The sequence below is a fragment of the Malus domestica genome, chromosome 10 (assembly GCF_042453785.1).
Source record: "Malus domestica chromosome 10, GDT2T_hap1".
NCBI lineage: Eukaryota > Viridiplantae > Streptophyta > Magnoliopsida > Rosales > Rosaceae > Malus > Malus domestica.
This window is the reverse complement of record NC_091670.1, coordinates 2,630,523-2,648,138: the sequence shown is the minus strand read 5'-3', so window position 1 is coordinate 2,648,138 and position 17,616 is coordinate 2,630,523. Positions and strand designations below refer to the sequence as shown.

General features: G+C 33.6%; 1 protein-coding gene across 1 annotated transcript; it reads right to left on the bottom strand.

The window, feature by feature from the left end:
• Positions 1 to 7,663: 7,663 nt before the first annotated feature.
• LOC139188831 (extensin-like) lies at positions 7,664 to 9,292 on the bottom strand. Its single transcript, XM_070806721.1, has 2 exons — positions 8,433 to 9,292; positions 7,664 to 7,984 (listed from the first exon to the last, which is right to left on the bottom strand). Exon 1 carries the CDS (start codon positions 9,193 to 9,195, stop codon positions 8,461 to 8,463), a length of 735 nt encoding a protein of 244 aa, XP_070662822.1. The 5' UTR covers positions 9,196 to 9,292; the 3' UTR covers positions 7,664 to 7,984; positions 8,433 to 8,460.
• Between the last annotated feature and the right edge of the window lie 8,324 nt (positions 9,293 to 17,616).

Sequence of the window (17,616 nt, the reverse complement as noted above, 5' to 3'; positions counted from 1 at the left end):
GAGTCGGAAGATGGCTTCACAAAATACGAAACTTCCTCGTGGAAAGTGACATCCATGGTAATATAAGTTTTATGAGTCGGAGGATGATAACACTTATAGCCTTTCTGATTGTTAGCATACCTACTAAATACACATCGAAGAACACATGCATCAAGTTTACTCCGCTGATAAGAGTAGACATACACATACGCAATACACCCAAACACCTTCGGAGGAAGTTTTGATACAGAAACAAGATAAACATGCTTTTGTAACACATCAAGTGGTGTCTGAAAATCAAGAACCCTACTTAGAACACGATTTATCAAATATACAACAGCCAAAACAACATGACCCCATAAATGATTAGGAACACATTTATCCAACATCAATGAGTGAGCAACCTCCATTATTTGACGATTCTTCTGTTCTGACACACCATTTTGTTGGGGTGTAAACAAAGTAGTCGTCTGGTGAATAATACCCTGATCACGAAAAAAGCATGTCAAAGTGTGATTCACATATTCTCCTCTATTATCAAACCTGAAAACCTTAACTTTGGTCTGAAACTGAGTATACACCATTGCACAAAATTCTTGAAGAAGCAAATGAACATCACTCTTATTCTTCATCAATAACACCTAAGTTAATCGAGTACAATCATCAATAAAAGTAACAAACCAACGAAATTCATTAGAAGTAACATTTGCCGGACCTCACACATCAGAATGTATTAAATCAAATGGCAAAGTAGCTTTAGAATCACTTATGGGAAAGGAAGCACGATGACTCTTAGCCATGACACATGCTTCACACTTGAATTATGAATCACTACAAATGCGAAACAAAGCAGGAAATAGATGCTTCATATAACTGAATGATAGACGTCCTAATCGCCAATGCCACAACCAAATTTGATGTATGTCATCCACTTTAGCACTTAAAACTTGATGATTATTTGAACCGGAAACAACAGTATCCTCCATAGTCAAGATGTACAACCCTCTATTCTTTTACCATGACCAATTACTTTCTGAGTTTGAATGTCTTGAAAATAACAATACGTAGGGTAGAAGTGAGCAAAACAATATAAAGTATCAAGTAGTTTTTCTACCGACAAAAGATTGCACTTAACATCAGGAACAAGTAAAGTATGGACCAGTGATAAGGTCGAAGTAAGAGAGATAATGCCTTCAACATTCACGGGGGAATGTGCTCCATTTGCACTAGTAATATACGGATCAAGAATATAGTCACATAACTCATCAAACATTCTAGGGTCACTAGTCACATGATTAGTGGTCCCAGTATCAATTATCCATTTATTTGTTCCACCAAGATGCATAACAACATTATGATTATACTGAGCCATTGAATTAAATCACAAACAATAAAGGCACAAAAGATAGGCAGCGGAATGAAAACAATTTACCATAATACTGTAGCACATCACTGTTCAAGTGATGTAGTAGATCACTGTTAATGGCACTGTAGCAAAATATTGTTCATGAACACTGTAGCATACCACTGTTTACGCACTGTTTGTACTGTAGTGCAACACTATTTACTTTCCTTTTTTTTTTTCAAGACGAAGGAAATCATGACAAATGTGGGGCACAAAATTAAAGCACACAGGTCACCAAGAGCGAACTGCTTTGATGCTATATTAAACTAAACATGGTAAATACCAAAAATATATATGATAATATTTGAGAATTTCTCATATATTCATTAATCTCCAAAATGGAGTATATATAGGAATTACAATTTGTATTACATATGCACTTCATCAATATAGGATAACAGACTACTATTTATACTTTAACTAATATATAACTCCCAACATAGACTATATAGTGTAATATATATAATGCAGTATGATCGTGCAAGTCTTTTTATTTTATTTCATCTCCGGACAAGAAACAATATTATCTCCAAGTCACCGACGTGAAAGGGCAAGCATGGAAATCAAATTTTCCTGATAGATGATAATTAATAGTCTCTGAAAATTGTACATTACTAGTTTTAGTAAACTGCATGAGCCATCCATGGCATCCAAGTCAAGAGAGAGCCAAGTTGTTAGACAAAGTCCCAAAACGCAATTAATAGAATTATATTTTAGCCATATCCCTATCCGGCCCATGCAATGGCAAAACTAGAATGGGATCATTGATTATCCTTGATCTCAACAACTTTAAAAATCTCATGTATATTTGTTTGTATATTTTATTTGACCATTATAAATAGCTAAAGCAAACTAACTTACAACCTCATCTTCTTACTTCTTCTATTTTCTTCTATCATATTTGTTTTTCTTTTCTCTCTTTTTATATAAAATACTTTAGTTGAAAAGCTTTAAGAGTTCTCAATATTACTTCGTAGTATCCTACATCACTCTCGACAAGCCTCTACAAATTATCGTAGTTGATATATTTTAACATAAACTTTTGGCATTGTTGACAAGAATTGACAATTGCTTACTAAATGTTCGATGAAATAGCTTAATGAAACTTTTTTTTAAGTTGACATTACGATCCCATTATTTAAAATTTTTGATTATATGCCATTGGGTCCATGCATACGTATGCATGACTGGTCAGAAATGTTTGTTGGTTTTTGGAAGATTTTTGGGTTGTCTGTTGGACAGCTGTCCAACACAAACCAGACTTTATCAATGTGAGAGAGGGACTTCCACAAAATTTAAAATGTGATGGATATGTTTGATGGCATATTAAACAAAAGAGAAAATATAGATGTTGTTTCTTACGTGCAACGCGTCATTTTTCATCGTTGTAATTTACAAAATAGGAAACTTCATTTTAATTTTTGATAAAAATAACTTTAAATTAAAAACATGAGTAAAATTAAAATCTAATTTTAGTCTCTTGATATGTTAATTACTTCATTTATTAATTATATTTTGATGTTTTAATTATTTCTCTTTTTCTTTCTAATTTTGATATATTAATTATATTTTATTATAATTTTCATTTTCATAAATTCAAATATTTAATGTGAGATATTGAATAAAATACACATTAATTAATTTGAGTTAATAACACATTAAAGGACAATAATTAATATGTAATCTAACATCCGATTTTTATTAAATTTCAATTTTTTTTAAGAATTAAAGTTAAAAACCCCTTCTTTTTTTTTAAATGAGTTAAAAACCCCTTTATAAAATGACAAATCTGCTACAAATTCCAGGTGTAGCAAATTCAACATATTTTTTTTGGTAAGTTAATATGGATACCAACGTTTTAGCTAATCTAAAACACTGCAAGACTATAAGATCTATATTTTTTTTAGGACTACGGTCTAGTGATATTCTTCTTCACTTGTCAGTGAGAGGTCTTAGGTTTGATTCTCGCCAAATGTGAATTTGAACCACATTATTGCTAGCCCATTGTGAGGTTTAGGCCACCCATTTTCCCTTAGTGTAGATAATATCGTTTGTTCAAAAAAAAAAGTGTGTTGTATGAGAATAAGATTTTTGAGATCTCAATATGTTGCCCTCCATAAACTCAATGGACATAGATAAAAAGATGACTGAGTCATTTCTTGTTGAGACAAATCAAAGTATAGCATACATACAAGAACTTTTTTGTTTATGTGTTTGATGAATTAATTATATATACGTGAGACTGACTAAATAATTTTGACATAATTATAGTTATTTTTATTTAATTGGAGTGTCTGATCAACTCATAAATATAAGGGTAATTCAGTTCTGTGCCGTTGAGATGCCGTCGTGATTCAGTCGAGATACAGTCGGAAGGGAGTTGAGAGGCCCTTTTGGATGCCATCGAGATCCAACGTCGAGACATAGAATAACAGTTCATCTTTCAAGTTAGTGGTATTTAAGGAAAAGAGGGCTAATAGAGATTATAATTTGGGAGTATTTTTAATTGTTGGGTTTGTAATAAGGCTAACAGAGCCAATTTCCTAAATATAAAGACAATACATATTGTTTATGTCCTGAACAACTAATTGTGGCCGTTCCATTAAGAACGATATTGAGATTGCAATCCATATCATACAAGGAACAATAAGTTTTTTTTTTTTTTTTTATTATGGCATGTGACGTTTTACTGCAATTTCAAAAAACAATTATCTTATACATCCTGATGCTAGTTTGATTCTTATTGATCATTCTCTCTCCTAACAACTAATAACTTAATCCACTCTAATATTATTGTTTGTAAAAAAATAAAAATAAAAAATAAAAAACCGTTCTCCATGCATGTTTCTCCTTTTTATCAATGCATGCATCTCGCTCTTACTTTTTTACCTCAATCATCTCTATTGTTTGTAAAAAAAAAAAAGTAAAAAAAAATTAAAAAAACCAGTTCTCCATGCATCTTTCTCCTTTTTATCAATGCATGCATCTCGCACTTACTTTTTTTTCCCTCAATCATCTGTATCTTACTCTCTTTTTGGATTACAAAATGTTAAATGTTGAGCATATTTCAAAGAAGTTAGGCATATGCTTTGAGATGCCATGAAGAGATTGAACGCTTGATGAGTTGATGTAATTGACATGCTGCATACAGTGCCTCGTGGGTTATTCTGGAATTTGCCTCTCTTACCCTTCAAGACAACGAGATCAGTCAGTGAGTGCATGCCCATGCATGCACAAATTTTATCCAAACTTGGACATAATTAAAGGGATTTTTTCAAAGCACTTTTGTTCTGATTCAAGGAGTGGAACCCTCGGTACATGAAGGGTTTCGATCTTTGTTTCCGTAGTGAACGGACAACTCACATTTCAAAAATTTGCATACTTGTACTGTCATCTCCAACCTAAATAGCTAAAAATAACTTCATTCATAATTATAATCAAATAAAATTTTTTTTAATAAACAGTATCAGGCCATCCTATTATACTATTTTCAATCGAAAAGACTAAACATAACTCTCTCAATAATTTATTAGTTATGAGTTTATACTTAAAATTATTGATTAACTAATTAAACTACTGTTGAATGTTTTGTTGGATATTTTCAAATTTAACTATTGAATTTGAATTAATTATTATAAGGTCATATCCAACCAAAGGGACTAGACATAGCCCCGTCCAATAATATAGCCCAACAAAAAATTATTTTTAAATGAATAGTGTCAGGTCATACTCATATACCATCTCCAACCGAATGAGCTAAAACATAGCCTCCCTAATAATTTATTAGTTTTAAGTTTATACTTTAATTTATTGGTTAATTTAAATAACTAACCATTGGATGTTTCCAAATCTAACCGTTGAATCCATAGAATTATAGCCAAGTCATCAGTTGGAGATGAGTTTTTGAGTAAATCTAGCAATTTTTTAGCTTTTAGACATTTAGCCCTCTCTATTGTAGATGGTATAACTGAGGAGTTGGGCCTCAAAAAATGGGCTAAGAATGGGGCACCAGCCAAATAATGGCATAGTGGGAATTATAACTCATACATTGGTTGGAAATGAGTTTTTGAACAAATCAAACTATTTTTTAATTTTTTTACATTTAGCCCTCTCCATTGAAAATGGCGTAAGCATTGGCTAGTTCATCAAGTTATTACACAACAATATTGGGGATAGAAGTCGGCCGAAGTCACATATAAGAGGGTCAAGAATATTACGTAATACACAATGAATGAAAATCGTATAGACAAATGTATAGCATAGATATTGAGACATTGAATCTTTAACTAAAGATTCAATTACTAGAGATCCAACGGTCATGGATCCGGATCCACTCTAAACAAACTTTGCAAACCGTTCTCCATGTACGATCTCCCTTTATCCATCTCCAATCTCATAGTTAACCTTGCAATAAGTACCTGCCAAATAAGGACTATAGTCATGGGCAGCTGGGGATTTCGTGATCCCGACTATTTATCGTATATCGTGCGGTCAGTTTTCATTAGGTATTATTTTTATTTTATTTTAAATTTTAAATGATTTCTGGCACGATGTACGATGAACGGTCGGGATCATGGGATCCCCAGGAAAACAATCCGGCGATGATCCTTTTCCCTGGGCGGCTGGGCCACATAGAAGACGAAACACCAACGATGACTTGGAATTAAACCAAACCAAATCCATTGTCTATCTAATCCAGAACTTTCTCCTTGCACTTGCAGCTAAACTTAATGCTCTGGTCCCTTGACAAGTTGTGGGTCAATTTACACTTTGGTACAATGTGTATGCACAATTACCCCTTTCCTTTTTCTTTTTTGCCACAACTACTCTATATTTCGAAAACAGTCACATTGCCAAAAAATTGCTTGGACATTTTACTGGTTTATAAACTTAATATCCTTTTTGGCCTAAACTACCTTTTCCCCTCCACTTTCTCTTCCAGTTCCAAAAGGATTATAGAACAGAAAAAGGAGTAATGGCACCAAATGAAACCCTCCAGCCCACATGGCAGGTAATGTAAGTGATGATACCACTTAGACTTGTTCTCCAACCAAACCTAGCTCATTTTATACCACAGACTAGAGTGTGTGTAAAACTAATGATAAGAAAAAGTATCTTTTTGCATAACAATGCCGAATGTTGTGCCAATTTAATGGAAATCGAAAACCAATTCATTGCCCACTTCAATTTTCTATTTATTTTTTTTGGGTTTAGTGACCGAACAAACAAAACCTTTAACGTTAGGGAAATTCTTCGTTGTCTTCAAACTATATCACCCTTTCTTTGCTTAGAACTTGTTTGTGATTGGTTATCCATAAATTGGAGAGAGACCTACATTTTCTTGATAAGAAAAAAGACAAAAGAAAAAGAGTTTGGATAACATAAAGAAAAGAAAGAGCTCCGTCGTCACCTAAACTACTAATTCCAAACCCTAGCGTTGTTGAGACAACTATTTAAGTTAAAACTTAAAACGTTGCTTTAACCTAGTAATGACTTATTTGGAAGAAAAAAAAATTGGTCTCAGATCACTATAAAATGATAGTCAATCAGCAATGACCTAGTGAGTTAGACTTCTTGTGGTTCATTGTAGAATTTGAACAATCTTTCTACTAGTGAGATTTTTTGGGGGTTTCGATAATCCTTTTGATTTTTAATCCACGATGGTCTACTGGAAGACAATTGTATATATAGTGTAGTGGACTAAGTTTTATCAATAAGATCACCACTTTAACTTTTTTTCCAGCAACGGATAAATAATAGACAACCTTAACTTTTAGAAAAAGTATTTGACATTTATGTTAAAAAAGTAATCACAAATTTAAGCCATGAAATATGGAAAACAAATTGAAAAAAAATAGATCACTTAATTGAAGAAAATAATACAATACTAACATGATTTGACAAAATAGATCACTTAGTAGGCATTTTAACAATTCATAGTCTTCTTATTTTGTGTTTATGAAATATTAAGAATAAGAATTTGCAAATAGTTTTTCTTCTTTCTCATCCTTTGATTTGTTAACACCGCTCGCATATATTATTACCAGGAAATTTAGAGTGATGTTAAGGACGATGCCACATATTTAAACCACATTATTACCATATAATGTAAGCAAGTCAATCAGTATTCAATAAGATAAACTCATTAAGACGTAACATGTATACATTACTTGTGAGAATAAATGGTACACCAATGTAGTATACGTGATTTCTATAACATTTTTGGAAATTTAATTAATAGAGTAAAACATATTAGATATGTGAGAAACTAAGTAAAAGTTGGGGAATGTATTTTTTTTATTATTATGATGATCACCTCTCCATTGGAAGGTTGAAACAAACAACATACATATAACATCTCTTTGGAGAAACAGGAAATAAAATACATGGAACATGAGTGCGCTACAACTGTCTAATATACAAGGAAAGGAAAACATGAATCTCTATCGGATATCGCATATATAAAACACTTTACATCAGCAGCTGCGTGGAGAGTCTGGAGACTCGTTTTTTCTTTCTCTTCTTCTTTGTGTGGTGATAAGGCGCGCTGTTCGACTTCAACAGCTCCTTTCTTTATTCTGACCTTTCTTCTTCCCTTACCTGCAAAGACATGTTATTGTTATTTGTTAGGTATCTGTCATTGGTCTATTTGTTACACACGACTACTTAATATCAAGAAAAAATATATTAATTGAGTAATAACGATATGTTGGAAATACATTAAGGAATTTTAACGAAACACTTCCAGTACTATAACTTTTAACGAAAAACCATATTTTTACCTTTTCCTGATACTATTCACTACACCTTTATTTGTCATTTTTCATTAAAACTAAAGTTTTTTTGGACTTTTCGTTAGTTTTTCTAATACATTACGCATATACCAATAAGGATTATTGGCCAAAAAAGGAAATAAACACTAGTCAATTAGAATTTATAGGAGAATGTTATTTTGTCAGAGTGTGCATTTGGTTGTATGGTGATTTCCAAATTGACAACAGTAGTACTAACTAATTAATGAATAATAACATAGAATGGAGAAGCTTACCAGCTTGGTGCAATTAAGCTTTCAATATCTAGTAGTGGTGAGGAGGTGGGGGTGAGGAATAGATGTAACCGTGTGGTGGGTGAACTGCTGGAGGAGTTGGTGGCTTGTAAGGTTTCTTAGGTGGTGGTGGTGGTGAGTAAACTGGTGGTGGAGGAGACTTGTAGACTGGAGGGGGTGGTGGGGGAGACGTGTAGTGGTAAGGTTTCTTGGGTGGAGATGGTGTGGGAACTGGAGGAGGTGGTGGTGGTGGAGACTTGTAGTGGTAAGGCTTCTTGGGTGGTGGTGGTGACTTGTAGTGGTAGGGGTGCTTAGGTGGTGAGTATTTAGGGGGAGTAGGAGAAGGAGGTGGTGGGGACTTGTAATGGTAAGGCTTCTTTGGTGGTGGCGGTGGTGACTTGTAGTGGTAGGGGTGCTTAGGTGGTGAGTATTTAGAAGGAGTAGGATAAGGAGGTGGTGGAGACTTGTAATGGTAAGGCTTCTTTGGTGGTGGTGGAGACTTGTAGTGGTAGGGGTGCTTAGGTGGTGCGTACACAGGAGGTGGTGGTGACTTAGGGTGGTAGGGATGCTTAGGTGGTGAGTAGTGTACTGGAGGAGAAGGAGAAGGAGGCGGTGGTGACTTGTAATGGTAGGGAGGAGAGGCCGGTGGTGGTGGAGAGGTGTAAGGGTAGTTAGCTGAAGTTTCTGAAGGCAATGTGAGAGAGACTATTGCCACTAGGAGAGTGACCACAAGAGATGTCACTTGTGAAGGCACCATTTTTCCCATCCTTTGTTAAGAATGGGTTTTTGGTTTTCTGCCTCTGACGCTAAAGCCTCCTCACCCTTTATATAGCTTTGGTCCCCTTCACCATGGTACTCATGTCAATTTTCACTTGGCAATTATCAATTATCTTAGTGAAAAACAAGATTACTGTTAAAATAATGCTAATGGGGCCACCTATTCGAATAGATTATCAATTAATGTTTGGACCAATGCGGCCTTTGACCGAATTTTGTTAATTTATGCCCTTCTCCTTTTTATTTTTATTTTTATATCTTGTTTCATGGAAAGGTTCATTGTAAACATAGATATTAATAAATAAATAAATACATAGATATAATTTTTACACTCTATTACTGCGCAGTAAAAGATTGTAAAAATATCTGAAAATATTAAAAAATAAAAATAAACAAGAGCTTGTAAAAATCATTAACCATTTCCCTGAACGTATCACCTAAAGGGCTAAGGGTGTGACCATTTTTACTTTAATAAGGCTTAGTTTAATGCAATAAGGGTACGTAGCAGAAAGGTTAGCTAGCAAGAGATCGAACTTTATTTCTAGGTTAATAATTTAAGCAGGAAGTTCTCCCTGAATTTGTTATCAAATATTTTTCATGATCGACATCTTTGAAAAATGTGTGTAGTTGCCTAACTTTCTATGATTCTTTCTGTACATAGGGATCAGCCGGCTGCGAGATATACTCTCTCTCTCTCTCTCTCTCTCTCTCTCATAATGCAACTAATGTCTGCGGAACAGAACATGAAAGGAAGGTTCTCAACCAGTAATACTTTTGTTTTAGTTTTATATCAACTAATTAAAGTGATATTAACCCTTTTCATTTGGAAACCCTTTGAATTATGACAGTCAGCTTTCATGGTAGCTGGCTGGACTGTTAAAAATGGATTAAATTAAATTTTTTTTGTCGTTGTGTTTATTTCTAAAATTTATTTTGATCACTGCGTTTTATTTTCTGTCAATTTGGTCACTGCACCACCACAAGTCAGACATTAAAAAAATGCACGTGACATGCAGGTGCAGAGACAATGAAGTATTTTCACTTCCTTGTGTGAAACGAACCAAACTGGTCAGAGTTTTTAAGCCAGTGCGAAGTTGAGGAGAAAATACATAGTTGCCCCTGCACGTGCATTTTTTTTAACATTTGATTGAGAAGAACTAGAATTGCTAACTTGTGATAACACAATAACTAAATTAGCAGAAAATAAAATACAGTGACCAAAATAAATTTTAAACATAGCACAATGACCAAAAAAGTTTTTAACTGTTAAAAACCTTACCTATATGTGCAATGTGGTCACACCAATTTAAAATACTAAATATCTTTGGCTCCTAATGATCTTTTTTGAATCACTACTATGTCTCTCATATCTTGACAAAGCATCTATATAAATATATAAAATTCCAATTATAATGGGAGTAAGTAAGATTTAGAAAACCAAAAGTAGAGGCACTGGAATTTCCAAAAATAAAAATAAAAATTGAGTTGGGCAGGTTAGTTGGCATGTGATTTGAGACAAATCTAAATCTAGAAGCTTGTAAGAATGGAAGGAGGTGGAGAGCTGAGTAGAGTACCAAGAAAGTGGAGTCGCATTTTGGTTTTGTTTTGTTTTTTATTTTATTTTTGGTCTAAACTCTACAGATATTAATTCTTAAAAAATTTGAGTGTGAGTATGAAGCAAAATTGGTCAATTTTGCAGCACATTTTCGCCAAAAGTTTATTTCCTGAACATATTATACATTTGCACCGTTGTAGTAGATACTCATTGAGAATTGGTCCTGTATTAAATTTATTTTGTTTCCCATACTTCCTTAATTTTTCCCTAATTTCTTTGTATTTTCCTTTGTTTTCTTCTAGTATGTTTTTGTTTGCCAAGTTGCTATAGAAAATTTATTTACCTTAATTTGGTTATTTCCTTCAATCGTTTTTTGGGGTCGGAAAATGCTACTTGGCTGTAAGGCCGCGAGAAGAAAATGTGAAAAAACTTCGAAGAAAAATACAATGTTTTCTTTTTCATCGCGCGTCTTCTGGGTTCCGGTTTTTTACTATTCTCCCTGCCCAGCCCCTCTCCTTGAAGTTCTAAGTTTTTAGTTTTCCTCTTCGTCTTCTTATATTCCCCGCGAAAAGTCTTCCCCACACTAAGGCCCTTTAAAGGGATCATCATATATTCTATTTTATTTCCTAGGAGCTCTAATCCATTTTCTAACGTACGGATGTTGAGATTCCGTAGATACTGAGCCAATTTCAATAAACTTATTGTAAAGTTCTTTTATAAATTTATATATAGACCATTTTTAGTACAAAAACACCCGAATTTGGGGAGGAAGATGATCGTCGCTGTGAGGTTAACTACTCTACCGCTTGAGACAATAAATGTAATCATCATATTTTGTAACAAATTTTGTGTTTAGAACGTGGTAGGGCAATTAGGTTAGATTAATGTACCCAAACCACCGGCTTCATAAAATCCATTAGGTTTAGGGTTGGGGTATTTCATGATGTTTAGACTATATAGTGTAATATATATGTTTGGGTTAATATTTAACTTTGGACTTCAAGGGAAGAAAACCCAAAAGAGCTCAATAAAGGAGATTTTGCCCGAAGCCCAAAGTTAAGCCCAGATACCCATCTCAAGACAATATGACGGCTCCCCATTTAATGCAAAGGCTAGGTGCTTACAAGAGAAGTGACAACCGATGGAAATCCACACACTCCCAGCCCAACTTTCTGAATGGCAGAACATGTAAAAATGTTGATGATTCACTACCCTTCAGTTGCTTTCGAGTAAGAGCAGAAACAGTAGTACAGTCGGGTTAATTCGCCTATAAAAGGGGGAAGAGGGCCCAAAAACAAGGAAACTCAACCAATCAAACAAACAAACATACAATTTGCCTCTCAGTCAAACAAATATCCAGAAAGCTGTGCTTTGTCTAAATTCTGCACCCTTTTAGCCTTAGACCCCCTTAAAGAGACGTCTTTTGTCTAGTGTAAAAGCTCTGCTACATTTTATAAATGTTGTAGTATCGATTCTCTTATATAAACTTGTTCACCACTCATCCTGCTTTAGCACTCAACCCCCTGTAAATACAAAGAGAAGAGACAGCAAGACGTTTAAACCTTGCCTGACAAGCTGAAATCTTGCCCGACTTTCTTTGTTTTGTCTTTAAGATTATAGATCTGGTGTTATGATGTATTCAATATATATTTAAGTCATTTCCAGTATTTTGATAAACCAAAATCCCATCAGTTCTCAGATCTGGTTCACTTAGTGGTTTTACTGTCATAAGAAGACTAAATGTGAATTAAACTGATGACTTGATCAGATATGGACCCCCACCCTTTAAGCATACTAGATAACCAACTAAAAGTCATTGATCTCAAGGCATAGAAAAGAACTTAATGTAGACTTAACACATCTATGACAATCATTTGATAAACAAAAAATCAGAATAACTTGGGGCGCAAGTGATCGGTTTAAACACACGTGTTCTACATCTGCCATACTGAGATGGCAGTGGCACGCCTAAGCACTTAGTTAGTTTTGATTGTGAGCCTCAAGGCCTACACCTCAGGTCCCACAAAGGCACTTTTCAGAACTAACTTTGTCCTCCTCTTGCAGCATCTCAACAAGCAGGAGCCCGACAACCAACCAAAGTGCTAACTCATTGGGGAGCTATGTGCTCGAGCTAGGGACCCCTCCCAGCGAGATTTCCTGCCCGAACAATATATATATATAATCATGCAAGCCTTTTTATTGTATTTCATCTTCGGACAAGAAACAATATTACCTCCAAGTCACCGACGTGAAAGGGAAAGCATGGAAATCAAATTTTCCTGATAGATTATACTTATAGTCTCTGAAAATTGTATAATACTAGTTTTAGTAAACTGCATGAGCCATCCATGGCATCCAAGTCAAGAGAGAGCCAAGTTGTTAGACGAAGTCCCAAAACACAATTAATAGATTTATATTTTAGCCATATCCCTATCCGGCCCCTGCAGTGGCGGAACCAGTATGGGGTTATTGGTTGTCTTTGATCTCAACAACTTCAAAAACCTCTTGTATATTTGTTTGTATATTGTATTTGACCATTATAAACAGCTAAGGCATACTAAAATACAACCTCATCCTCTTACTTCTTCTATTTTCTTCTATCATTTTTGTTTTTCTTTTCTCTTTTCTTATATGAAATACTTTAGTTGAAAAGCCTTAGGAGTTCTCAATATTACTCCACAATATCCTGCATCATCATCGACAAACCTCTACAAATTATCGTTGTTGTCGACATATGTTAGCATAAACTTTTAACATATGTTAACAAAAATTGACAGTGGCCTAAAACTTTTTTTAATTGATGTTACGATTCAATTATTTAAAAATTCTGACTATGCCGCTCGGTCCATGCGTACATATACATGTCTGGTCTGAATGTTTGTTGGTTTGTGGAAGATTTTTGGGTCGTCTCTTGGACGGTCGTCCAACACAAACCAGACTTTATTAATGTGAGAGAGGGACTTCCACAAAATTTCAAACGTGATGGGTATATGTTGGTGGCATATTAAACAAAAGAGAAAATATAGATGTTGTTTTTTACGTGCAACGCGTCATTTTTCATCGTTATAATTTACAAAAGGAAACTTCATTCTAATTTTTGACAAAAATAATTTTTAGATTAAAAACATGAATAAGATCAAAATTTAATTTTAATTTTTAATGTATTAATCACTTCATTATTAATTATATTTTGATGTTTTAATTATTTCTCTTTTTCTTCCTAATTTTGATGTCTTAATTATATTTCATTATAATTTTCATTTTCATATATTCAAATATTTAATGGGAGACATTGAATAAACTACACATTAATTAATTTGAATTAAGGACACATCAAGGGACTATAATCAATATGTAATCTAACACTAAATTTTTATTAAATTTCAATCTTTTTCAAGGATTAAAGTTAAATCCCTTTATAAAATGACAAATCTGCTACAAATTCCAGGTGTAGCAAATTCAACATCTTTTTTTTGGTAAGTTAATATGTATACCAATGTTTTAGCTAATCTAAAACAGTACAAGACTTTATTATCTTTATATTTTGATTTTGTAGTTATTACCTGTCTCAAAGTGCGTTGTATGAGAATAAAAATTTTGAGATCTCAATATGTTTCCCTCCATAAATTTAATGGACATAGAGAAAAAGATGAGTGAGTCATTTCTTGTTGAGACAAATCAAAGTATAGCATACATACAAGAACTTTTTTGTTTATGTGTTTGATGAGTTAATTATATATACGTGAGACTGACTAATTAATTAATAATTTTGATATAATTATAATTATTTTTATTTAATTGGAGTGTATGATCAACTCATAAATATAAGGGTAATTCAGCTCTGTACCGTTGAGATGCCGTCGTGATTCAGTCGAGATACAGTCAGGAGGGAGTTGAGAGGCCCTTGTGGATGCCATCGAGATCCAACGTTGAGACATAGAATAACAGTTCATCTTTTAAGTCGGTGGTATTTAAGGAAAAGAGGGCTACTAGAGATTATAATTTGGGAGCATTTTTAATTGTTGGGTTTGTAATAAGGCTAACAGAGCCAATTTCCTAAATATAAAGACATTAAATATTGTTTGTGTCCTGAACAACTAATTGTGGCCGTTCCATTAAGAACGATATTGAGATTGCAATCCATCATACAAGGAACAATAAGTTTTTTTTTTTTATATATATATATATGGAAAGTGACGTTTTATTGCAATTTTAGAAAACAATTATGCTTATACATCCGGGTGCTAGTTTGATTATTATTGATCCTCTTCTCGCTAACAGCTAATAACTTAATCCACTCTAATATTATTGTTTGTAAAAAAAATAATAATAAAATAAAAAACCAGTTCTCCATGCATCTTTCTCCTTTTATCAAAGGAAAACTAATAAAAATGGATTGAAAAATTTGATTTTTAACAATAAAGAACAAATAAAGGGTAAAATGAATAGTATTAGAATTGACTTTTTAATGTAAAAATATAATTTTTTGTTAAAGTAAACAGTACCGAAATTTTTTTTGTTAAAATTTCCTTTTATCAATGCATGCATTTCGCTTTTACTTTATTACTTCAATCATCTCTCTCTTACTCTCTTTTTGGTTTACAAAATGTTAAATGTTGAGCATATTTCACAGAAGTTAGGCATGCCATGAAAAGATTGAAAGCTTGATGAGTTGATGTAATTGACAGGCTTCATACAGTGCCTCGTGGGTTATTCTGGAATTTACCTCTCTTACCCTTCAGGACGACGAGATCAGTCAGTGAGTGCATGCCATGCATGGACAAATTTTATCCAAACTTGGACATAATTAAAGGGACTTTTTCAAAGCACTTTTATTCTGATTCAAGGAGTGGGACCCCTCGGTACATGAAGGCTTTCGATCTTTGCTTGCGTAGTGAACGACAACTCACATTTCAAAATTTACATACTCGTACGGTCATTTTCAACGAAATAGTTAAATATAGTTTCGTTTATAATTACTAGCATATGGGCATATATAAAGTATGTGAAATTTTTTTTTTTGTTTTAAAATAAAAGAAGAGAGGAAGGGAGTGATAGAGAATGTGGGAGTAGGAAGTTTTTATTTTTATTTTTTATTTATTTTATAATTAGAGATATGTTAGAATTATATATAGATGAAGTTTTGAAAAAAAAAAACAACAAATTTTGTTTGTGTAAAATTAAATTTCCGCCCCATATTTCTTATTCATGTTTTGTTTTAATTAGAAGGTTAAACTGGTAATTTCATAGGATTTTGGTTGACAATGAGTGTTTTATTGATTAGCAGAGATAACTAAAGATTTTTTTTTTAATAAACAGTATTAGGCCATACTCATATATCATTTCCAACCGAAAAGGCTAAACATAACTCCCTCAATAATTTATTAGTTCTGAGTTTATACTTAAAATTATTGATTAATTTAATTAAACTACTGTTGGATGTTTTGTTGGATATTTTCAAATTTAACCATTGAATTTGAATTAATCATTGTAAGGTCATCTCCAACCAAAAGGGCTAGACATAGCCTCATCCAAAATTATAACCCAACAAAAAAATTATTTTTAAATGAATAGTGTCGGCCATACTCATATACCATCTCCAACCGAAAGGGCTAAAACATAGGCTCCCTAATAATTTATTAGTTTTAAGTTTATACTTTAATTTAATTAAACTAACATTGGATGTTTCCAAATCTAACTGTTGAATCCATAGAATTATAACCTAGCTATTGGTTGGAGATGAGTTTTTGGGTAAATCATGTCATTTTTTGGCTTTTAGACATTTAGCCCTCTTCATTGCAGATGGCATAATCGAGGAGCTAGGCCCCAAAAAGGGGCTAAGAAAGGGGCACTAGCCAAATAATGGCATGGTGGGCTCCATATAATTATAGCTCTGACATTGGTTGGAGATGAGTTTTTGAACAAATCATACTATTTTTTAGCTTTTTGACCTTTAGCCATCTCCATTGAAGATGACCTAAGCATTGGCTATCTCATCAAGTTATTACACAACGATATCGGGTGTAGAAGTCGGCCGAAGTCACATATAAGAGGGTCAAGAATATTATGTGATACACAATGAATGAAAATTGTAAAGACAAATGTATAGCATAGATCGTTGAGACATTGAATCTTTAACTAAAGATTCAATTACTAGAGATCCAACACTCATGGATCCGGATCCACTCTAACAAACTTGGCAAACCGTTCTCCATGTATCATCTCCCTTTATCTAACCTTGTAATAAGTACCTGCCAAATAAGGACTAAAGTCCTGGGCGGCTGGGCCACATAGAAGAAGAAACGACGACTTGGTATTAAACCAAACCAAATCCATGGTCTATCTAATTCACAACTTTCTCCTTGCACTTGCAGCTACAACTTAATACTCTGGTCCCTTGACAAGTTGTGGGACAACTGACCCTTTGGAACAATGTGTATGTACAATTACCCCTTTCCTTTTTCTTTTTTGCCACAACTACTCTATATTTCGAAAACAGTCACACTGCCAAAAAATTGATTGGAAAATTTTTGCCCTAAACTACCTTTTCCCCTCCACTTTCTCTTCCAGTTCCAAAATGATTATAGAACAGAAAAAGGAGTAATGGCACCAAATGAAACCCTCCAGCCCACATGGCATGTAATGTCAGTGATGATACCACGTAGACTTGTTCTCCAACCAAACCCTAGCTCATTTTATACCACAGACTAGAGTGTGTGTAAAACTAATGTTAAGAAAAAATTATATTTTTGCATAACAATGCCGAATGTTGTGCCAATTTAATGGAAATCGAAAACCAATTCATTGCCCACTTCAAGTTTTCTATTTTTTTGGGTCTAGTGACCGAACAAACAA

Excerpts from the sequence above, each read along its gene's own strand:
- LOC139188831 (XM_070806721.1), bottom strand. The coding sequence starts at position 9,195 with ATGGGAAAAATGGTGCCTTCACAAGTGACATCTCTTGTGGTCACTCTC.